Source organism: Nicotiana tomentosiformis, chromosome 4 (genome assembly GCF_000390325.3).
Source record: "Nicotiana tomentosiformis chromosome 4, ASM39032v3, whole genome shotgun sequence".
Classification (NCBI taxonomy): domain Eukaryota; kingdom Viridiplantae; phylum Streptophyta; class Magnoliopsida; order Solanales; family Solanaceae; genus Nicotiana; species Nicotiana tomentosiformis.
In genome coordinates this window covers 55,449,649-55,474,342 of record NC_090815.1, presented here as the reverse complement: position 1 = coordinate 55,474,342, position 24,694 = coordinate 55,449,649, and the positions used below count along the sequence as shown (strand labels likewise).

Genomic DNA, 24,694 nt, shown 5'->3' with positions numbered 1-24,694 from the left:
TGGGGGAGGTACTCACACTCCCGCCGCCCGTACTCCAGAGCAGGTAGTGTAGGGACTTTAGACACTGGGGGTACTACCAGTCCAGCATGTTGTAGTTTCTCAGGCCCCAGTGGGTCCCGTTATGAGTGATGAGGAGCAGAAGAGACTAGAGAGATTTGGGAGGCTCCAACATCTATCATTCGGTGGGGTTGATTAAGAGGATGCTCAAGACTTCTTGGATAGGTGTCAGCGGACTCTTCACACAGCGGGTATTCTGGAGACTAGTGGAGTCTCCTTTACTACTTTTCAGCTATCAGGGGCTGCCTTCAGATGGTGGGAGGCCTATGAGAGGAGCAGGCCAGTCGGTGTTGTACCACTTTAATGGCATGAGTTCGCCGTTGTATTCTTTGAGAAGTTTGTGCCACAGACCCGTAGGGAGGAGTTGCATAAGTAGCTCGAGTAGCTATGCCAGGAGTGCATGTTTGTGACCTAGTATGAGATGAAGTTATCAGAGTTGGCTCATGACGCAGTTTGGTTGGTTTCCACTGAGAGGGAGAGGATTATGAGGCTCATTGATGGCCTCAACTATCAGTTGTGTTTTGTTATGACTCGGGAGAGTGTATCAGGTGGTAGGTTCGACAAGGTTGTTGATATTGCTCGGCGACTAGAGTTGGTCCGTAGCCAGGTGCATGAGGAGAGGGAGGCCAAGAGGCCTCGTGGTTCGGGTGGCTCAGCAGTGTTCCCTCTGGGGTTCAGTTCCACCATAGTAGGGGTCGTCCTTATAGGCCCACTCAGATGACTCGTCCAGTTCATCGTGGCGCACCAGCTAGCCATGGTTCATACAGTGCTCGACCGGGTCAGTCATCTATCGGTGCACTCCCAGCTCAGAGTTTATCTCGTGCATCTTTAGTTCAGGGTTCATCTGCACCAAGTTCCACAAATAGTTATTCTGGTTCTCGAGGTCCACTTCAATACTTGCCACCATTTTTTGAGAGGGGTTGTTTTGAATGTGGAGAGTTAGGTCATATGAAGAGGCATTGTCCCCACCTTTCGAGAGGTCTAGTTCAGCAGAGGAGTCAGGCTACGACTTTCGCACTAGTTACTTCACCATTCGGTCAGATCGGGTTGGGGCTCAGGCAGATAGAGGTCGCCCTAGAGGGGGAGGCCGATCAGGTGGTGGTCAAGCTCGATTCTATGCTACTCCTGCGAGGCAAGAGGCTTTTGCTTCAGACACAGTGGTCATGGGTATTGTCTCAGTATGCCATAGGGATGCTTCTATATTATTTGACCCTGGTTCAACTTATTCGTGTGTATCATCATATTTTGCTCATTATCTGGATATGCTCCGCGAGTCCTTAGTTTCATCTGTTTATGTATCTACGTCATTGGGCGATACTATTATTGTGGATCGTGTATACCGGCCGCGTGTAGTGACTATTAGGGGATTTGAGACTACAATTGATCTCTTATTGCTTAGTATGGTTGAATTCAACGTGATTTTGGGTATGGATTAGTTATCTCCATGTCATGCTATTTTGGATTGCCACGCTAAGACGGTGACGTTGGCGATGTCAGGTTTTCCAAGGATCGAGTGAAGAGGTTCTCTAGATTATGTTCCCAGCAGGGTGATTTCATATTTGAAGGTCCAACGGATGGTTGGGAAGGGGTGTCTGTCATATTTTGCCTTCGTGAGGGATGTTGGTCTGATACCCTACTATTGATTCTGTTTCGGTGGTGCGAGACTTTCCAGATGTGTTTCCTGTAGATCTGCCGGGCATGCCACTCGACAGGGATATTGATTTTGGTATTAACATGGTTTCGGGTACTCACCCCATTTGTATTCCTCTGTATCGTATGGCACCAGCTGAGTTGAAGGTATTGAAAGAACATCTTCAGGAATCCCTGATAAGGGGTTTATTAGGCCCATTGTGTCACCTTGGGTTGCACCGGTTCTATTTGATAAGAAGAAGGATGGTACTATGCGGATGTGCATTGACTATAAGTAGTTGAACAAAGTTACAATCAAAAACAAGTATCCATTGCCATGCATTGATAATTTATTTGACCAGCTTCAGGGAGCGAGGGTATTCTCTAAGATTGGTTTGAGGTCTAGGTATCACCAGTTGAAGATTCGGGACTCGAATATTCTGAAGGCGACATTCAGGACCCGCTTTGGTCACTATAAGTTCCTTGTGATGTCTTTCGGGCTGACCAACGCCCCAGCAGCATTCATGCATCCGATGAACAGTGTATTTCAACCATATCTTTATTCATTTGTTATAGTATTCATTGATGATATCCCGGTGTATTCACATATCCAGGAGGAGCATGCCTAACATTTGAGGATTGTACTATAGTGGCTTAGGGAGGAGAATATTTATGCGATGTTTTCCAAGTGTGAGTTTTGTCTTAGTTCGGTGGCGTTCTTGGGGCACGTGGTGTCTAATGAGGGGATAAAGGTGGATCCAAAGAATATATAGGCGGTTCAAAGATGGCCCAAACCGTCTTCAGCTACTATGTTTTAGAGTTTTCTTGGCTTGGCCGGATATTATCGTCACTTTGTGGAGAGTTTCTCATCCATTGCAGCGCTTTTGTCCAAATTGACCCGGAAGGGAGCTCCATTCAGGTGGTCGGATGAGTGTGAGGAAAGCTTTCAGAAGCTCAAGAATGCTTTGACCACAACTCCAGTTCTAGTTTTGCCTTCAGCATCAGGCTCTTATACAATGTATTGTGATGCTTCTCGGATTGGTATTGGGTGTGTCTTGATGCACGAGGGTAGAGTGATGGCTTATGCTTCACGCCAGTTAAAGCCCTATGAGAAGAACTACCCTGTTCATGATTTGGCATTGGCAGCCATCATTCATGCATTGAAGATTTGGAGGCATTATCTCTATTGTGTATCTTGCGAGGTATCTATAGATCATCGGAGTCTCCAGCACTTGTTTAAATAGAAGGATTTAAATTTGAGGCACCAGATATGGTTGGAGCTGCTAAAGGACTATGATATCACCATTCTGTATCATCCCGAGAAGGCCAATGTGGTGGCCGATGCCATGTGTAGAAAGGCGGTGAGTATGGGTAGCCTTGCTTTTATTCCTGTCGGTGAGAGACCGCTTGCATTAGATGTTCAAGCCTTGGCCAATCAATTTATGAGATTATATGTTTCGGATCCTAGTCGGGTTCTAGCTTGTGTGATTTCTTGGTCTTCCTTATATGATCGCATTAGAGAGAGCCAATATGATGATCCCCATTTGGTTGTCCTTAAGGACACGGTTCACCACGGTGATGTTAAGGAGGTTACTATTGGGTATGATGGGGTGTTAAGGATACATGGTCGGATTTATGTGCCCAATGTGGATGGGCTACGTTAGTTGATTCTTGAGGATGCCCACAGTTCGCAGTTTTTCATTCATCTGGATGTCGCAAAGATGTATCAGGACTTGAGGCAGCACTATTGGTGGAGGAGGATGAAGAAGGATATTGTGGGGTTTGTAGCTCGGTGCCTAAACTGTTAGCATGTGAAGTACGAGCATCAGATATAGGGCGGATTGCTTCAGAGGCTTGAGATTCCAGAGTGGAAATGGGAGCGTCACCATTTATTTTATAGTTGGGCTCCCATGGACTTCGAGGAAATTTGATGCTATTTGGGTGATTGTGGATCGGTTGACCAAGTCCGCGCATTTCATTCCAGTTGGGACTATTTATTCTTTGGAGAGGTTGGCTGAGATCTACATCCGCGAGATTGTTCGTCTTTACGGGGTGCCGGTGTCCATCATTTCAGATCGGGGCACGTAGTTTACATCGCAGTTTTGGAGAGCAGTGCAACGAGAGTTAAGCACACATGTTGACATGAGTACAACATTCCACCTTCAGACGGACGGACAGTTTGAGTGCACTATTCAAATATTAGAGAATATGCTACGCGCTTGTGTCATAGATTTTGGGGGTTCTTGGGATCAGTTTCTGCCGCTCGCAGAGTTTGCCTACAACAATAGCTACCAATCGAGCATTCAGATGGCTATGTATGAGGCTTTATATGGGATACGGTGTCGGTCTCCGATGGGATAGTTTGAGGTAGGTGAGTTTAGGCTATTGGGTACTGACCTGGTTCAGGATGCTTTGGATAAGGTTAAGGTGATTCAGGATCGGCTTCGCACGACGCAGTCTATACAGAAGAGCTACGCCAATAAGATGGTTCGTGATGTTGCTTACATGGTTGAGGAGAGGGTACTACTCAGAGTTTCACCCGTGAAGGGTGCTATGAGGTTCGGGAAGAAGGGAAAGTTGAGCCCTCGGTACATTGGTCCGTTTGAGGTGCTTCAGAGGATTGGAGAAGTGGCTTACAAGCTTGCCTTGCCGCCTAATCTGTTGAGTGTTCATCCAATGTTTCATGTTTGTATGCTCCGGAAGTATGTCGGCTATCAGTCTCATGTTTTGGATTCCACCATGGTCCAGTTGGATAGTGATTTGACTTATGATGTGGAGCCGGTGACCATCTTGGATCGGCAGGTTTGAAAGTTGAGGTCAAAGAATATAGCTTCAGTGAAGGTGCAGTGGAGAGGTCAGCCAGTCGAGAAAGCTACTCGGGAGACCAAGCGGGAGATGCGGAGCAGATATTCACACCTATTTGAGACTCCAGGTATGATTCTAGATCCGTTCGAGGACAAACATTTATTTCAGAGTGGGATGATGTAATGACCCGGCTGGTCGTTTTGAGTGTTGTAGCCCCGTTCCCCCATTTACTGCTTATTTTATGCTCAATTGTTGTTATGTGACTTGCCGGGGTAGTGGGTTTGTTTCCGGGGATGAGTTGAGACAATTAGTCTCAAGGTGGGAAGCTTAAGTCGAAAAGGTTGACCGAATATTGAGTTATGAGTAAATGGCTCCGGAATAGAGTTTTGATGGTTTTGAGAGCTCCGTTGGTTATTTTGGACTTTGGAGTGTGTCCTGATAGTGATTTAGAGGTCCGCACTTGATTTTAGCTTGAAATGGCGAAAGATGGAAAATTAGAAGTTTTGAAAATTGAGAAGTTTGACCGAGAGTTGAATTTGTGGTTACTGGGCTCAGATTTTGGTTCGGGAAGTTGGAATAGGTCCGTTGTGTCATTTACGACTTGTGTGCAAAATTTGAGATCAATCAAACTTGATTTGATAGGTTTCTGCACCGAATTTAAAAGTTAGAAGTTCATTAGTTCATTAGGCTTGAATTGGGGTGCGATTCGTGTTTTTGATGTTGTTTGATGTGATTTGAGGCCTCGACTAAGTTCTTATCATGTGTTTTGACTTATTGGTATATTTGGTTGAGGTCTCGAGGGGCTTGGGTTGGTTTCAGATGGTTAACGGATAGAATTTGGCTTAAGTGTTATGCTGAGGTGCTACAGATCTGGTGTCATCGTACCTGTGGTGGGATTGGCCACAAGTGCAAAGCTATAGAAGCGGCTAAGCTTGTGCAGCTGCGAAAAGGAGGAAGGCCACTAGGGGTCGCAGGTGCGGAAAAGTTTCCGCAGATGCGGATGCACATCTGCGCGAGGTTGACCCCAGAAGCGGATTTGGGCAGGCAGCATGGGAGTCGAGTCCCGCAGGTGCAAAGCTAGGGCTGCAAGTGCGCATGGTCGGCTTTTAAGTGGGTTTCGTAGATGCAAAGTTTTCTCCGCAAAAGCGAGAGTGCAAGTATGAGCCCTGGCTTCGCAGGTGCGGAAATGCCTGGGCAGTGTTTAAAATTTGATGGTTTCATGATTTTTATGATTTTGGACTTTGCAAACTCGGACTAAGGCGATATTTGAGAGGGATTTCGAGGGGTTTCTTGAGGTAACTCACTCTTGATTGTTTCTATGCAACAATATTGTCTACCCATTGAATTTCACACCTAGTTTGTGTGTTTTTAAGGTGGAATTTTGGGAGTTTTGGGCTAGGGGTTTGAGAGTTAAATTTGGGGATTTGAGTGACGATTTGGTGTCGGAATTTGGTAAATTTGGTATGGTTGGACTCATAGTTGAATGGGTTTTTGGATTTTGTAACCTTTGTTAGATTCTGAGATGTGGGCTCGGGGGTTGACTTTTGAGTTGATTTTTTTGACTTTTGATTTAGAACTTAGCATTTTCATATGGAATTGAATCCTATAGTGTGCGTTGATTGTATCGAATTGTTTGTGGCTAGATTCGAGGCATATGGAGGCCGATTCGCGAGGCAAGGGCTTGTTGGAGTGGAGATTTGACCGGTATTAGGTAAGTAACACTTCTAAACTTGGTTATGAGGGTATGAATCCCTGAAATTATGTGCTATGTGATTGGTGTTAAGGTGACGCGCATGCTAGGTAATGAGCGTGTGTGCGTGCACTGTAGTAATTGTGATTCAGTCAATTCCGTGGAACTATGTAGCTATCTTATCTAAATATTATTATTGTACCCTATGTGTTGGAGCACTTGAGTTGTGATTTGTGTTAGAAATTATGTTTAGGCTATGTGTTGGTGCTATTGGGAGCCACAATGGTCGTTCTTTGCTGTTGAGTTATTAGCTTAATTGCAGTTATGTACACAGTTGCATTCATCACTGCATATCATATCTCAGTCTCTATTATCATATATTGACACATCATGTATCATTGATTTCAGCTATTTAGAATGAGTTTTGTGAGCCCGAGAGACTGGAGAGAGTGATGACTGAGTGAGGCCGAGGGCCTGTTTGTGAGTGATATTTATTGGATCGAGCTGTACGTCGCAACAAGCTTTATTGATTCATGGCATGATTGGAATATTATTGCGTTTGGGCTGGATCTGCCCCTTCGAAATCTGCACACCCACAGTGAGCGCAGTTGCTATTGATTCACTATGGGATCGGGCTACACGCATAGCAGGATTTATTAGTGTTTGGGCTGGATCTGCTCTGTACGGTGCTGAGTGATTGAGTGTGATGAGTGAGAATTGAGGCTGTCAGGTTGAGTACTCCGAGAGTGTGAGTACGCGAGGCTTACATTGTGTTGCATCACACACGATATGCATATAGTCATGTAGATATAGAGATGTCATATTCATCATATCTTTCAGACTTGACATATTTTATCTGTTCTTAGTTTAACTATTAAACCTAGAAGTATGTCTACATTCCTGTATTGGTACCTGTAGATTATGAGTCTCTCTGAGATTATTGTCGTATGTTCTGTAAATTTCCGTACTGTTAAAATCTGTATTTGGACCGTATTTTTCAGACTCGTCACTACATTCAATCCAAAGGTTAGACTTTTTACTTATTGAGTTGGTTGTACTCAAGCTACACCCTGCACTTCGCGTGAAGATCCAACTGTTTGCGGACACGGTGGTTGCTGATCTTGGAGTTTTAGCCGTTAAGAGATTATCGAGGTAGCTGCTTTGGCGTCCGTAGACCTTGACTCTCCTCCCCCTACCTCTCAATTTTACTTATTCTGTTCTACTTTCTTAGACAGTGTATCAGACTATGTTATTGTATAGATGTTCATGTACTCAGTGATACCGGGGTTTTGGAAACTTCCGTATTGAGATGTGACATTTTCATTCAGTTTTACGAGAATTTTACTTACTTATGCTTATTTTTGTATATTTTAAATTTTAAGATGTTAGTATTTGTGAGTTGTCGGCTTACCTTGTATCATGATAGGCGCCATCACGACACTTGGGATTTTGGGTCACGACAGGATATGAAATAGACAAATAAATGGAATACTCTAAAAATGCTGGAAAAGTTTTAGATGAACTTTAAAAATTATATGCTTAAATAATAAAAGGATCATGTACGTATTCCCCCATCTTAATACCTATAAATTTAAAATAATTATGTTTTAACCATGAAAGGGAGCCTTGGCGTAGCTGGTAAAGTTATTTCCATGTGACCAGGAGGTCACGCGTTCAAGCCGTGGAAACATCCTCTTACAGAAATACAGGGTAAGGCTGCGTACGATAGACCTTTATGGTCCAGCCCTTCCCCGGACCCCGCGCATAGCGGGAGCTTAGTGCACTAGGCTGCCATTTGTTTTATGTTTTAATATGTGTACATTCCGTACCTTGGTTTAACATCCAATTTCAAAGAAGTACCTTATCTGTGTACCGCATCTATGTCAAAACAATTAATAAAACACAATAATAAATTAAGTGGTAATAGGCATACCATAACCAATAAACTAAAAGAATATATAAGAATTTTTATCAGCCGGACATAAGTCAATTAAAGCAATTCTGCTAGAGCCACGGGACTCGATGGGTGCCTCACACCTTCCCCTAGGTCAACAGAACTCCTTACTCGGTCTTCTATTTTTGTAGACTATAAATAACGAGTCAAATATTCCGTTTGATGGGGGATTCAAATAAAAGGTGCCTTGGAACACCAAAACTTAATTCCAAGTGGCTACTCCAAATAATAAATAATCCCTTTCAAAACGTTACTTTAATTGGAAAAACTCTTCTAACATAACCTTGTAATATGTTTGTATGGGAAAAAGAGGTGTGACACCGACGTAATCTTCCTACCGTCACTATGGATGCACTCAACACGATGCGTTATCTCTACCACCTAGTGAAATTCAGTCTCGGTCTCGATCTCTCTAGCCATAGCAAGGCGAATATTGTAGTGAAGTCCCTCAACAAATCTCCTCACTCTCTCCTACTCAGTGGGAATCCAAGCAGTAGCATGACGAGATAGCTCTGTTAACCTCATCTAGTAGTTAGTAACTAACATCTGACCCCGCTGTAGGTACTCAAACTGCTTCCTCAGCTCCTCCCTCATGGTGCGTGGTATAAACTGCTCTACTAAGACTCTGGAGAACTGAGCCCATGTATGAGGAGGTGATCCAGGTAGCCGAACTATCTCATAAACGTGCCACCACCTCTTGGCCGGACCCTGTATCCAGAAGTCAATGAAGTCAACTCCATTGGACTCAATTAGTCCCAAATAGTATAGAATCTCATGACAACTACTCATGAATCCTTGAGCATCCTCTGAAGGTGTACCACTGAAGTGAGGAGGATGCAACTTGCTGAACTTATCTAACTTCTTCAGCTCATCAGCTGACATCGCTAGCCTATCCTCAGCCTGTGTGGTAATAGTAGGCTGAACTCCCCCAACTAGTAATATTGTAGGAGTTTGATAACCATGTGCCACCTGCTATATGGTATAGGTAGATGGAGTATGCACTCCGCCCATACCTAGGAAGTAGCAGGTAAAGTAGGAAATGCCCCGGCATGAGCAAAACTCTCGAACAAACCCACCATGCGGATAAAATCATCCTAAACAGCTGGCGAAACAAATATGCCGTGGGGAACCTAAGATGGCGCCTCCTACTGCACATAATCATGCACCTACTCCTTAAAATGAGCTACTAGTGCCTCTATATCAGCTTCATGAGAAGGGGTTCTAGCTGCAGGCCGTGCTCCACCTCTCCCTCTACCTCGACCCCGATCTTTTACGGCCCTAGCCTGGGGTACCGGTGCCTGCTCTGCTACACTTGATGATTGAGTCCTCATCATACGTGAGAGAATAGAAAATCAAGGATTCAAACTTAGAGGTAAACAAATCTACATGACAGAGAATGAAAGAAAGTAAAGTTTTCTAATAGCCCTGTAGCCTCTCGAAGATAAGTACAGACGTCTCTGTACTGATCTGCAAGACTCTACTAGACTTCCTCATGACTCGTGGGGTCTAAGAAACCTTGTGCTATGATACCAACTTGTCATGACCCCAAATTCCACCAAAGCCGGGACGACGCCTAACACCATGTGCTAGGTAAGCCAACATTTAATAAGCAGGAACAAACTTAAATAGCAGAAATAAATAATCAAAGAATCAGAATAATCACAAATAGCCAAAGTCAAAAGAAACAACACAACTAAAACCATCCAATGATCTGGTGTCAACGAGTACATGAGCGCTACAAAATTCAAATATAGAGTCCGATCTCAAAATACAATACTGTAGGAATGATGGAATAGCAACAACATGAACTAAGAGAAATAAGGACATCAAGGCCTACGAATGAAATAATCAACTACGAAATCTCAAAAGACTGGTACTGGTGTCACTCTTTAGGAATCACCTCTCTTGGCAGTACCCAGATTTTCAAATAAAGTGGAGAGTGTAGTATGAGTACAACGGACTAATGTGCTTGTTGCACCCTATTTTGCACGAGTCAAAACAAGATTCAACTTGTGGTTTCTCTGTTATTGATAAAAGAGAGTAGCCATCTAATATTTAAAGGTATACTAGGGTACCTATTTAATTACTAAGGTCATTTTCTTTATTACTATGCTAACTGATGAGATTTTGGGTAAGGGTTCTTGTTCTTCTAAGGGGAAGGTGTTAGGAACCCCTTAAAATCTACATGAGATAGCTCCATAGGACTTAGACTAGGTTTAAAAGATTAGTTATTTCCATTCCGCTTAATTAGTGCATAAAGGGGGTATGGCCTACCATATATATCTAAATGAGAATATGATATTTATAAATAGGGTGTGCGGTTTAAAAAGGGTACGAGTTTGTAAAGGAGTCTTGGAAAATAATGTTTATATGTATGTATAATTGAAAGAGTTTTTTAAAATATGTACATGATAATTTATGTTTACGAAACATGTAAAAGGGGCTAAGTTAGAAAACACTTTGTATTTAAAGAATGTGGCTATTCATGTAACTCTAATTAGATAAAGATGTTGTAAGTCTAAGATGTACCTTGGCTTTCGATGAGCGGCAAGACTTTATTTTGAAAGGTTCGATTTTATTTTAGAAGGCCAGTCTTGAAATTCATTTCTGTTTGTTTTTTGAAAGAGGAACTGTAGTCCTTTCCTAAGCTATTTTGGCTTCAAAATCTTCATGAAAGTTAGTAAAACACAAGATATTAATAGAGTGCGTAGCATAAGATTAGCGAATGAGAACTATTTACTATTAAGCCTAATGTTTCTATTAATCTTATTTCCTTCAAGGCTTGCTTAAGTTGTTTATGTGATTCAAAGGATAAAGTAAAACGTTAAATTGAATATGATGAGTGCAATGTCATATACATGTGAGATAATATAAATAACACGATGTAATAAAGAGTAAAGGGGTAAGGAGTGACTCTGGTTTGGGCCTAAAAGAGATAGGCCCAACAATCAGCAAGAACGGACAACAGTGAACTTCAAACTTCCAGATGCACTGGTACGAGATTTGGGCCTGAGTTCTTTTGACAACTCAACATGCCCAATAGTTGTGCACTTTCAAAAAGAGAGAGAAGACTATTAGATATAATATTCTATGCATACAACCACATATAAAAATATTATCACGACCCAAAACTCAACACGTCGTGATGGAGCCTATCATGATACTAGGCAAGCCGATAACTCACACATACCAACATTTTTAAATTCAAAATATACTGAAATAGGTTTAAGTAAGTAAAAAATCTCATAAAACTGGATTAAAACGCCACAACTCAATATAGAATTTCCTAAAACTCGTGTGTCACTAAGTACATGCGCATCTATACAAACACATAGTCTTCTACACTGTCTAAGAAAGTAGAACAGAATAAGTAAAACTGAGAGATAGGGGAGGAGAGTCAAGGTCTGCGGACGCCAAGGCAGCTACCTCAAAAATCTCCGAACGGCTGAAACTCCAAGATCAACAACTACCGTGCCCGGAAATACCTGGATCTGCACACGAAGTACAGGGTGTAGCGTGATTACCTGCTGCAGCATGTAGACCATTCCACATATATGCATAAGGCATGTTGTGGCATGTAACCCCATCCATATATAGCCATATGGCTTGTTGTGGCGTGCAAACTGATCCACATGTATAGCCATAAGGCTTGTTGCGGCGTGCAACCCGATCCACATATATGGCCATAAGGCTTGTTGCGACATGAAACCCGATCCATATATATAGCCATAAGGCTTGTTGCGGCGTGCAACCCGATCCACATGTATATCACTCACAGCACAGCTCTCTGGCCCCAACTCAGTCATCAACCTCTCCAGTCTCTCGGGCTCACCACACTCATGCTAAGCAGCCCAAATCAATGATACATGATATGACAATAAATGATATAGAGACTGAGATATGATATGCAACTGTGAATGCGAACGTAATTGCAAATTAAGCAAATAATCTCAATAGCAAAATAACGGCCACTTTGAGTCCCAATAGTACCATCTCATAGCCTAAACATGATTTCTAACATAATTCACAGCTCAAGTTCTTTAACACATAGAGTACAATAATAATATTCAGATAAGGTGACTACACTGTCCCACAAAATTGACTAAGTCATAATTATTACGGTGCATGCCCGAACGCCTGTCACCCAGCATGTGCGTCACCTCAACACTGATCACATAACATGATGTTCAGGGATTCATACTTTCAGAACCAATTTTAGAAGTGTTACTAACTTCAAACCGTGAAAATCTCTACTCCAATAAGCCCTTGCCTCGTGAATCGGCCTCTGAACGCCTTGAATCTAGCCACAAACAATTCAATACAATCAACACGAGCTATAGGAATCAATTCCATATGAAAATGCTATGTTCGTAGGCAAAAGTCAAAAATTCAACTCAAAAGTCTACCCCAAGGCCCACGTCTTGGAATCCAATAAAAGTTACAAAATCGGAATACTCATTCAACCATGAGTCTAACCATACCAAATTTACCAAATTCTGAAACCAAATCATCACTCAAATCCCCAAATTTCACTTTCCAATCCCTAGCACAAAACTCCCAAAATTCCACCTAAAAAACACACAAACTAGGGGGGAAATTCAATGGGTAAACAACATTATCACATAAAAATGATCAAGATGGCTTACCTTAAGAAACCCCTCGAAATCCCTCGAAATCCCTCTAGAAAATCGCCTTAATCCGAATTTGCAAAGTCCAAAAATGATAAAACCTCGGAACCATATGTTTATATACACTGCCCAAAGGTTCTTGCTTCTGTGGATCATTTAACCATACCTGCGGTTCCATTTTTGCAGATATTTCCATCGCTTCTGCGATCCACCCTGTCACGCCCCGAAAATGGGGAGCGCGACCGACGCTCAATCGAATGAACCCAGTCAAGCAAGCCTGTTAGATACTTTCTACCCAAACTCACTTATGAATAAAGATAATACATATTTTCGTCAATTAGACAATAAAGCGATCATGTGTACAATACCAATTCATAACCATTAGTTACTTCATTTTAAAGTTCTCAAAATATTACATTGCACATCCATAGTTTAGAAGTGGAATATGTGATACATTTACAATATCATTAGTTTGACCTTCCCAATACCCACGTACAACCCACGCCATGTTTATGGAGCCTCTAACGGGTTTAAAAGAGTAAAAGGATAATGCCGACAATAAAGCCTCGGCTATACCTCAAACACAATACATGAAAAAACAAAAGGTACATGACCCCGGTATGAAATGGTGCTCACCAAGAAGCTGTGAGGAGGGTATACTGCTGTCACTGATCGATGTCGCCTGCTATGGAATAACCTGCATCCATTAAAAGATGTAGCGCCCCCGGCAAAAGGGACGTGAGTACATGTGGAATAGTAATCGTATGAAAGGCAGACAGAACAATATATGAAAATATGGTAACAAAAATAAGAGGCATTTAAAGTGCACCAATAGACTACGAAACGTCCCATAAAATCAAATATCAAGCCTTATTATACTTGCAGAATTCTAAACTTCTTTTAGGATCAACTGAGCCATATGAACCATACGTGGAATACATAGTATAATGTAATTGAAACAACATGTACAAACACGGCCAACGAAAGTGGCACCTATTGTCTGTATTAATAATGCGTCTCACTAGACCGTCCATATCCCTCTCTTATTTTACGCCCATACATTTCATAGACCGTCCTTAGTGTTCACATATCAATTTATACACCTATGCATTTCATAGATCGTCCATGGTGTTTATTCATACCGTACACCTATACATTTCATACACAATACACCTATGCATTCATAGACCGTCCATAGGATTCCATATACAATGCACCTAAGCGTTTCATATATCGTCCACAGGATTTCATATCACAATATACCTATGCGTTTCATAGACCGTACATAAGATTCATAACACAATATACCTATGCGTTTCATAGACCGTCCATAGGGTTCATAACACAATATACCTATGTGTTTCATAGACCGTCTATAGGGTTGCATATACAATGCACCTATGCGTTTCATAGGCCGTCCATATGATTTCATATCACAATATACCTATGCGTTTCATAGACCGTTCATAGGATTCATAACACAATATACCTATGCATTTCATAGACCGTCCATAGGGTTTCCATAACACATCACTATGCACATAATCATATATAAACTCAAGGGACATGACTAACGCTACTTTTAAGGTCGTAAGTTCCCGGATCATTGGAACACTTCATGTTCATGCTCATCATGGAGAAACATAATTCTTTACATTAACACATGCATGGCAAATCACTAAGTAGATTTCAATGGTACATGGACCCAATTTCTTTTCTTATGGTTCATCATCATTAAGCATCAGACGTCTCTTTTACACCTCATTATATACCTCTTTGTCATCTTGGGTCACTAGCTAAGTTCATGATTCTCGTTTTGGCAACGGCCACAGTTCACGTTCATACTACCTCTTACTTGTACTATCACAGTTGATCACATGACACTAATGACATTATTATATAAAGGACTTTCAGCTCATTTCATAGCTTTTTACGCACCTTTTCATTTCATTGGCACTAGTGGCCACAAATATAATATCATTCTTGGCACGTCGGCTGTATTTCATATTTCATGTTCACCCCTTTCACTTTCACACTTCATCATGGATTATCAATAACAAAGCATCTCTAAATCATGACTTTTAGTTCATATATGAGCAAATAAGAAATCTTAGGCACATTGAGCTTTCTTCAACAATTTGGCATGATAGCTAGCAATTGAGACATAATTGAATTCATAATATTTCGACACATGGTGAAATTCAAATACAATCTCGAAGGATAAGACAATAGGATAAGAGCATTTGGAACACATTTTGAACATATATCTTTCGACACAGAGTTTGTTCGGAATAGTCAAGCTTATAAAGAACAACTCGAAACATGAGATATAAGAGCTTCAGCCAATAATAATTACAACTTACGAGGACATCATAGATTCGATTCTACATAAGGATTTTAGCCAACAAACCTTGCTTCGAGCCTTTTAATTTACTACAACGTTCCGGAAATCTTAGCCACTTTGATCTATTTAGAGATATAGCAGAATTGAACACAAATTAGGAAGGAGTTCATAGTTCCAGCTCACTTGAGCATTTTATCAAACACTAGGTGTGCAAATTACACTACAAGGTTCATCTACAAGATTTCCTTCACACCACAACTAATTCAACACCAAAACCACCCAAGTTTGTTCAACAACTTCCCTGTAATCCCTACTAGATCATGCCTGTGATAAATAACAATTCCCATACCCAAAAATCATACTCCCAAATTACCCATCTCATACCCAAACTCGAAATTGAAGACTAGGGTTTGAATCTTACCTCTTAGATGAAGATCTTGCTGTTGGCTTCCTTGATTCTTGAAGATTGCGACAATAATGGATGATTAGAATATTAGGTTTCATCTTTCTCTCTCTAAAATGCTCTTTCCTCTCTATAAATCACCAGATGGATGCCCCAAAATAAGCCCCAAAGGCTATTTATCAAAATGGGGTCAGGTATAAAAATTAGAAAAATAAAGCTCCGAAACATAAATCTGCAGTCGCATTGTGACCGCATAATGGATATACGGTCCGCAAATGGGCCGCACAATTGGTGCCCCTGAACTTGAACATACGGGTTAGGTCTGTGGTAGTTTTGCGGCCCGCAGACCTGTTCTATGGCCTTTCACTATCTAGGCGCCCTCGAAGGAGGGGTCCCACGGACTTCTTCCCCAGGGTCGGTTTTTTTGGGGGGATAGGCTTGTGAAGAAGCAAGCTTATCCCCGCCCCGACCGGCAGCTGCTAGGTTTCCCCATCTCTTCTAAACTTCCCCCGGTCTTCGGCCCGAGCTGTATGAGGCAAAAACTCGTCCCACGTACGGTTCGGAGGCCGAGCCCCACCCCAGCAGTAAGGGTGCGGCTTAGGTCAACTAACACAAAAAAGATACAGTTCACTCAACGATTGCCTTTGGGTTCCGAACTCCATATGGGGAAGGAGCGTTGTTGTTTGCGAGGTCTTGATCATTTACATGGACCCACTTTTCATTCCATTTGTGGGAATTTGATGATCTATAAACCGTCCCTAACGAGCGATCGGCTCATGTTTGAGCATGATGCTTTGGAAGCCTTCGCCGGTAACCAAAGCGTATCGTTCCCGCAACCACTTTGGTACTTTGTTTATAGCTTTTTTAAGTTATGCAATAGAAGGGGGGCTTGCGCTTGAATTGAAGTAGCGCCTTTGGAATATGAGTAGGGCTCCTAAGTGGCGCGTTCGTGGAGGCAAACCGAAGGAAGAGAGAATTCCGCACGAGATAACAAGGGACGTTAAGGAGGACGTGGTAGAGGTGATAACCGTCACGTGTGCCAAGGAGATGGTAGCACAATGCACCGCAGACTTGGTATGTGGTCGCAATATGCACCGCTCGCATAATGCACCACAGACCTGGTCTGCGGTCGCATAATGCACCGCATACTTTCCTCCAAACTTGCTCAATTACTGCTTCACTCCGCGGCCATTCTACGGCCCACACAGTGATTCTACGACCGCGTAGTGGGCCGCAAAAATATCTTTTTCTGCCAAAACATTTTCCTTTACTCCCAGCGATTATTCAACCCAAAATATCCGAGCCGCGAAGAATTTATACAATCCTCAAACATGTAAACCCACCTCAGCACCTTGAAACCTTAAATTCCCTTACGAAATTTTACGGGGCGATCAAACTTGTACAGATGCGAGTCCGCATCTACGGAACACGCTCCGCACCTGCGCTCCCCAGGCTCACTCCCAGACCTTGCACCTTGACCCTTTCCCTGTAAATGCGACCACGTAGGTGCGGACAAAACCATCGTACCTGTGATCACTGCCCACTTCCTTTCAGGCCGCTTCTGCGATGCCATCCCAGCACCTGCAGCCTCTCACATGCTAAGGCCATGGTTCAAAATTCGATCCGTTAACCAGTCCAGGTCTGCACAACCATGCCTTAAGTTCCAAATTCGATCTGTTAACCATCCGAAGTCCACCCGAGAGCCCCAGGACCTCAACCAAATATACCAACAAGTCTTACAATAAGATACAAATTTAGTCGAGGCCTCAAATCACCTCAAACAATATCAAAAGCACGAATCGCACCTCCATTCAAGCCTTACGAAAACTAAGAAATTCCAACTTCTACAATCGATCTCGAAACCTATCAAATCAACTCCGATTAACCACAAATTTTCCACACAAGTCATAAATTACACAACGTATATCTAGAGTCTCAAATAGGCGTGGATATCTGCTCTACATCACCCGCTCGGTCTCCCAAGAAGCCTCCTCAGGTGGCTATCCTCTCCACTGCACCTTCACTGAAGCTACATCATTTGACCTCAACTTCCGAACCTGCCGATCCAAAATGACCACCGGCTCCACATCATAAGTCAAATCACTATCCAACTGAACTGTGCTGAAGTCCAAAACATGATACGGATCGTTGACATACTTCCGGAGCATAGAAACATGAAACACTAGGTGAACACTCGATCGACTATGTGGCAATGCAAGCTTGTAAGCCACCTCTCCAATCCTCCCAAGCACCTCAAATGGTCCAATGTACCGAGGGCTCAGCTTTCCCTTCTTCCCTAACCTCATAACACACTTCATGGGTAAAACTCTTCTATCTTGATTGCGCCCGGCGAAGCCGATCCTGAATCAATTTAACCTTGTCCAAAGCATCATGAACTAAGTCAGTACCCAATAGCCTAGCCTCACCCGGCTCAAACTAACCCACCGGAGACCGATATCATCTCCTATACAAAGCCTCATACGAAGCCATCTGAATGCTCGATTGATAGCTGTTATTGTAGGCAAACTCCTGGCCTTGATTCTTGCTATTAGCTTCCTTGATTCTTGAAGATTGTGACAAGAATGGATGATTAGAATATTAGGTTTCATCTTCTCTCTCTAAAATGCTCTTACCTCCCTTTAAAATTACCAGATGGATGCCCCAAAATAAGCCCCGAAGGTTATTTATCAAAATGGGGTCGGGTATAAAAATCAGAAAAATAAAGCTCTGAAACACAAATCTGCGGTCGCATAGGGACCGCAGAATGGATATGCGGTCCGCAAATCGGCCGCACAATTGGTGCCCCTGATCTGGAATATATGGGTTAGGTCTGTGGCAGTTTTGTGGCCCGCAGACATGTTCTACGGTCGCATAATGCACCGTAGACCTGGTATGTGGTCGCAATATGCACTGCTCGCATTATGCACCACAGACCTAGTCTGCAGTCACATAATGCACCGCAGACTTTCCTCCAAACTTGCCTAATTACTGATTCACTACGCGGCCATTCTACGGCCTACAGAGTGATTCTGCGACCGCGTAGTGGGCCGCATAAATGTCTTTTTCTGCCAAAATATTTTCCTTTACTCCCAGCGCATTGTTCAACCTAAAATGTCCGAGCCGCGAAGAATTTCTACAATCCTCAAACATGTAAACCCACCTCATAACCTCGAAACCTTAAATTCTCTTACGAATATTTACAGGGCCTTACACACTCGTTCCAGCCCACTTCCCCATCTGCGATCAAACTTGCGCAGATGAGAGTCTACATCTATGGAACATGCTCCACACTTGCGCTCCCCAGGCTCACTCCTAGACCTTGCACCTTGACCCTTTCCCTGTAATTGCGACCACGCAGGTGCGGACAAAACCATCGCACCTGTGATCACTGCCCACTTTCTTCCAGGCTGCTTCTGTGATGCCATCCCTGCACCTGCGGCCTTGCGCATGCGAAGGTCATGGTTTAAAATTCGATCTATTAACCAGTCCAGGTCTGCACAGCCATGCCTTAAGTTCCAAATTCGATCTATTAACTATCCGAAATCCACCCGAGAATCCCGGGATCTCAACCAAATATACCAATAAGTCCTATAACGAGATACGAACTTAGTCGAGGCCTAAAAACACCTCAAACAACATCAAAAACATGAATTGCACCTCCTTCAAGCCTAACAAAAACTAAGAAATTCCAACTTCTACAATCGATGTCGAAACCTATCAAATTAACTCCGATTAACCTTAATTTTTTTACAAAAGTCATAAATGACACAACGAACCTATTCCAACTTCCGGAACCAAAATTCGAGCCCGGCAACCCCAAGGTAATCTCTTGGTCAAACTTCTCAACTTTCCAAATTTCTAATTTTCCATCTTTCACCATTTCAATCCAAATTCCACTACGGACCTCCAAATCACTATCCGAACACACTCCTAAGTAAAAAATTATCCTACGGAGCTATTGGAATCATCAAAACTCCATTCTGGAGCCGTTTACACATAAGTCAACATCTAGTCAACTCTTTCAACTTAGGCGGCTTCCAACCCTGGAATTAAGTGTGCCAACTCATTCCAAAACATCCCCGAAACCAAACCATCTACCCCAACAAGTCAAATAACAGCCATTGAGAAAAGAATAAACAGTAAATGGGGAAATGTGGCTATAACACTCAAAATGACCGACCGGGACGTTACATCCTCCCCCTCTTAAACAAACGTTCGTCGTCGAACGAGTCTAGAATCATACATGGAGTATCAAATAGGCGTGGATTTCTGCTCCGCATCACCCGCTCGGTCTCCCAAGAAGCCTCCTCGGCTGGCTATCCTCTCCACTGCACCTTCACTGAAGCTACATCCTTTGACTTCAACTTCCGAACCTGCCGATCCAAAATGGCCACCGGCTCCACATTATAAGTCAAATCACTATCCAACTGAACTGTGCTGAAGTCCAAAACATGATACGAATCGTCGACATACTTCCAGAGCATAGAAACATGAAACACTAGGTGAACACTCGATAGACTAGGCGGCAATGCAAGCTTGTAAGCCGATCCTGAATCAATTTAACCTTGTACAAAGCATCATGAATTAAGTCAGTACCCAATAGCCTAGCCTCACCCGGCTCAAACTAACCCACCGGAGACCGACACCGTCTCCTATACAAAGCCTCATACGGAGCCATCTGAATGCTCGATTAATAGCTGTTATTGTAGGCAAACTCTTCAAGTGGTACACCGGCACATAGCATATCCTCTAATATTTGAATAGTATGCTCGGACTGTCCGTCCGTCTGAGGGTGGAATGCTGTACTCAACCCAACCTGGGTGCCTAACTCTTGCTGCACTGCTCTCCAAAATTGCGATGTAAACTGCGTGCCCTGATCTGAAATGATGGACACCGGCACACCGTGAAGGCGAACAATCTCGCGGATGTAGATCTCACCCAACCGCTCCGAAGAATAAGTAGTCCCAACTTGAATGAAATGCGCAGACTTGGTCAACCGATGCATAATCAACCAAATAGGATCAAACTTCCTTGAAGTATGTGGGAGCCCAACTACAAAATTCATGGTGATATGCTCCCATTTCCATTCCGGAATATCAAGCCTCTGAAGTAATCCGCCTGGTCTCTGATGCTCATACTTCACCTGCTGACAATTTAGGCACCAAGATACAAATCCCACTATGTCTTTCTTCATCCTCCTCCACAAATAGTGCTGCCTCAAGTCCTGATACATCTTTGCGGCACCCAAATAAATGGAATACCGCGAACTGTGGGCCTCCTTAAGAATCAACTCACGTATCCCATACATGTTGGGCACACAAATTCGACCTTGCATCCGCAACACCCCATCATCTCCAATAGTAACATCCTTGGCATCACCGTGTTGAACTGTGTCCTTAAGGACAAGCAAATGGGGATCATCATACTGACACTCTATGATGCGATCATATAAGGAAGACCGAGAAACCACACAAGCTGGAAGACGACTGGGCTTCGAAACATCTAATCTCATGAACTGGTTAGCCAAGGCCTGAACATTTTATGCAAGCGGTCTCTCACTAACAGGAATGAATGCAAGGCTACCCATACTCACCGCCTTTCAACTCAAGGAATCAGCCACAACATTGGCCTTCCCAGGATGATACAGAATGGTAATATCATAGTCCTTTAGAAGCTCCAACCATCTACGCTGCCTCAAATTTAGATCCTTCTATTTGAACAAGTGTTGGAGACTCTGATGATCTATAAATACCTCACAAGACAAACCGTAGAGATAATGCCTCCAAATCTTTAATGCATGAACGATGGCTGCCAACTCCAAATCATGAACAAGGTAGTTCTTCTCATGAAGCTTCAACTGTAACAAAGCATAAGTAATCACTCTACCCCTTGCATCAAGACACACCCAATACCAATCCGAGGAGCATCACAATACATTGTGTAAGAACCTGACGCTGAAGACAAAACTAGAACTTGAGTTGTGGTCAAGGCAGTTTTGAGCTTCTAAAATCTCTCCTCACACTCATCCGACAACTTGAATGGAGCATCCTTCTGGGTCAATTTTGACAAAAGCGATGCAATGTACGGGAAACACTCCACAAAGCGATAATAATATCCGGCCAAGCCGAGGAAACTCTGAATCCTAGTAGCTGAAGACGGTTTGGGCCAACTCTTAACCGCCTCTATCTTCTTTGGATCCACCTTATACGCTCACTGGACACCACGTGCCCCAAGAATGCCACTGAAATAAGCCAAAACTCACACTTGGAGAACATTGCATAAACTTCTCCTCCCTCAACTGTTGTAGTACAATCCTCAAATGCTGGGTATGCTCCTCCTGACTACGTGAGTACCCCCAGGATATCATCAATGAATACTATGAAAAATGAATCAAGATATGGCTGGAATACACTATTCATCTAATGCATGAACGAGAAACCCTCCACAAAGCGACAATAATATCCAGCCAAGCTAGGAAGCTCCGAATCTCAGTAGCTGAAGACGGTCTAGGACAACTCTTAACTGCCTCTATCTTCTTTGGATCCACCTTAATCCGCTCACTAGACACCACGTGCCCCAAGAATGCCACCGAACTAAGCCAAAACTCACACTTGGAGAACTTGGCATAAAGCTTCTCCTCCCTTAACCGCTGTAGTATAATCCTCAAATGCTGGGCATGCTCCTCCTGGCTACTTGATGCACCAGAATATCATCAATGAATACCATGACAAATGAATCAAGATATGGCTGAAATACACTGTTCATCAGATGCATGAACGTTGTTAGGGCATTGGTCAGCCCAAAAGACATCATAAGGAACTCATAGTGACTATAGCGGTCTTGAATGCCGTCTTCAGAATATCCGAGTCTCAAATCTTCAGCTGGTGATACCCAGACCTCAAATCAATCTTAGAGAACACCCTCGCTCCCTGAAGCTGGTCAAATAGATCATCAATGCACGACAAAGGATACGTGTTATTGATTGTAACTTTGTTTAACTTCCTATAGTCGATGCACATCCGCATAGAACTATCCTTTTTCTTCACAAACACAACCGGTACACCCCCCAGGTGACATACTAGGCCTAATAAATGCCTTATCAAGAAGCTTCTGAAGTTGTTCTTTGAACTCCTTCAACTCTGTTGGTGCCATACGGTATGGAGGAATAGAAATGGGCTGAGTGTCCAGGACCAAGTCAATACCAAAATTAATATCCCTGTCAGGTGGCATGCCTGACAGGTCTGCAGGAAACACTTCTGGAAATTCTCGCACTACCGGGACAAAATCAATAGTAGGAGTATCAGCCTCAACATCCCTCACGTAGGCCAAATATGATAGACATCCTTTCCTAACCATCCGTTGGGCCTTCAAATATGAAATCACCCTATTGGAAACATAATTTAGAGAACCTCTCCACTTGATCTTTGGCAACCCCAGTATTGCCAACGTCACGGTCTTAATGTGACAATCCAGAATAACATGACATGGAGACAACCAATACATACCCAAAATCACATCAAAATCTACCATACTGAGTAATAAGAGGTCAGCTCTAGGCTCCAATCCCCCAATAGTCACTATACACGACCGATACACACGGTCCACAACAATAGTATCACCCATCGACATAGATAGATGACCAGGTGAAACTAAGAACTCATAGGGCATATCCAAATAACGAGGAAAATACGATGATACATACGAATAAGTGGAATCAAGATCACATAATATAGAAGCATCCCTGTGACATACAGAGACAATACATGTGATCACTGTGTCTGAAGGAACAGCCTCTAGCCTGGAAAGAATAGCGTAGAATTGAGCCTGACCACCACCTGATCGACCTCCCCCTCTAGGGCGGCCTCTAGCTACCTGAGCCCTACCTCGAGCTGGCTGCGCGAGTGGTGAAGTGACTGGTGTAGAAGTCGTAGCAAGCCTCCTCTACTTAACTGGACCTCCCAAGAGATGGGGACGCCGCCTCCTGATATGCCCAAGCTCCCTACACTCTTAGCAACCCCTGTCCGACAATTGGGGGGGGGAGGGGGGCTGAATCGGACCTCAAGAACTAGAATAACCGCAAGAAGAACCTGGTGCAGATGAACCCTGAACTGAAAGATCACGGGCTGAACTCTAAGCTGGGAGAGAACTGAGAGGTGACTGACCCGGATGTGCACTATATGACCCATGGCTAGCTGATGAACCATGAGGAACTAGACGAGCCATCTGAGCGAGCTTATAGGGACAACCCCTACTATAGTGGGACTGACCCCCCAGAAGAAACACCGCTGAAACCAACCGAAGCCCGAAGCCTCCTAGCATCCCTCTTCTCACGCTCCGGACTACGGACCAACTCTAGCCGCCAAGCAATACCAACCACCTCATTGGAACCAGCACCTGATGCATTCTCCCGAGTCATAACAAAATGCAACTGGTAGCTGAGGCCATCAATGAACCTCCTAATCCTCTCCCTCTCAGTGGGAACCAACAAAACTATGTGATGAGCCAACTCAAAAAGTCACATATCGTACTGGGTCACAGACATACCCTCCTGGCGTAGCTACTCAAACTGCGTACCCAACTCCTCCCTACGGGTCGGTGGCACAAACATCTTCAAAAAGAGAACGGAGAATGCATGCCATGAAAGTGGTGCAGAATCCATTGGCCTGGTCCGCTCATAGGCCTCCCACCATCAAAAGGCATCAGCTGATAGCTGAAAAGTAGTAAATGAGACTTCACTAGTCTCCAGAATACCATCCGTGCCAATAATCTACTGTCCAAGAAGTCCTGAGCATCCTCTGACTCAGCCCCACTGAATGATGGAGGCCTGATCCTCCCAAATCTATCAAGTCTCTTCTGCTCCTCATCACTCATAACGGGACCCACCTGGGCCTAAGCAGCTACAACCGGCTAGGTAGGTAGTACCCCCGGTGTCTGAAGTCCCTGCATCGCCTACTCTGGAGTACGGGCGGCGGGAGTCTGAGTACCTCCCCTGGCATGAGAAGTGGCTGGTGCTGCATGGACTGAAACCGCCTGAGCAAGGCCAGTGCAAACAGTAAATATCAGGGCCAAAGCCTCTTGAAGGCCTGGAATCACAATGGGCACAACTGGTGCCTGAGCCGGCCCCACTGGCTCGACCATATCTGGAACTTGCTCCTGAGCTGGAGCAACTGGTGGGTGTGCAGGT

General features: G+C 43.5%; 1 protein-coding gene across 1 annotated transcript; it reads left to right on the top strand.

Annotated features, from left to right (window-relative positions):
- Positions 1-2,702: 2,702 nt before the first annotated feature.
- Positions 2,703-4,494, top strand: LOC138909724 (uncharacterized). Its single transcript, XM_070200935.1, has 4 exons — positions 2,703-2,888; positions 2,955-3,275; positions 3,374-3,466; positions 4,093-4,494. The coding sequence occupies exons 1-4, from the start codon at positions 2,703-2,705 to the stop codon at positions 4,492-4,494; spliced, it is 1,002 nt and encodes a 333-aa protein (XP_070057036.1).
- Positions 4,495-24,694: the final 20,200 nt, after the last annotated feature.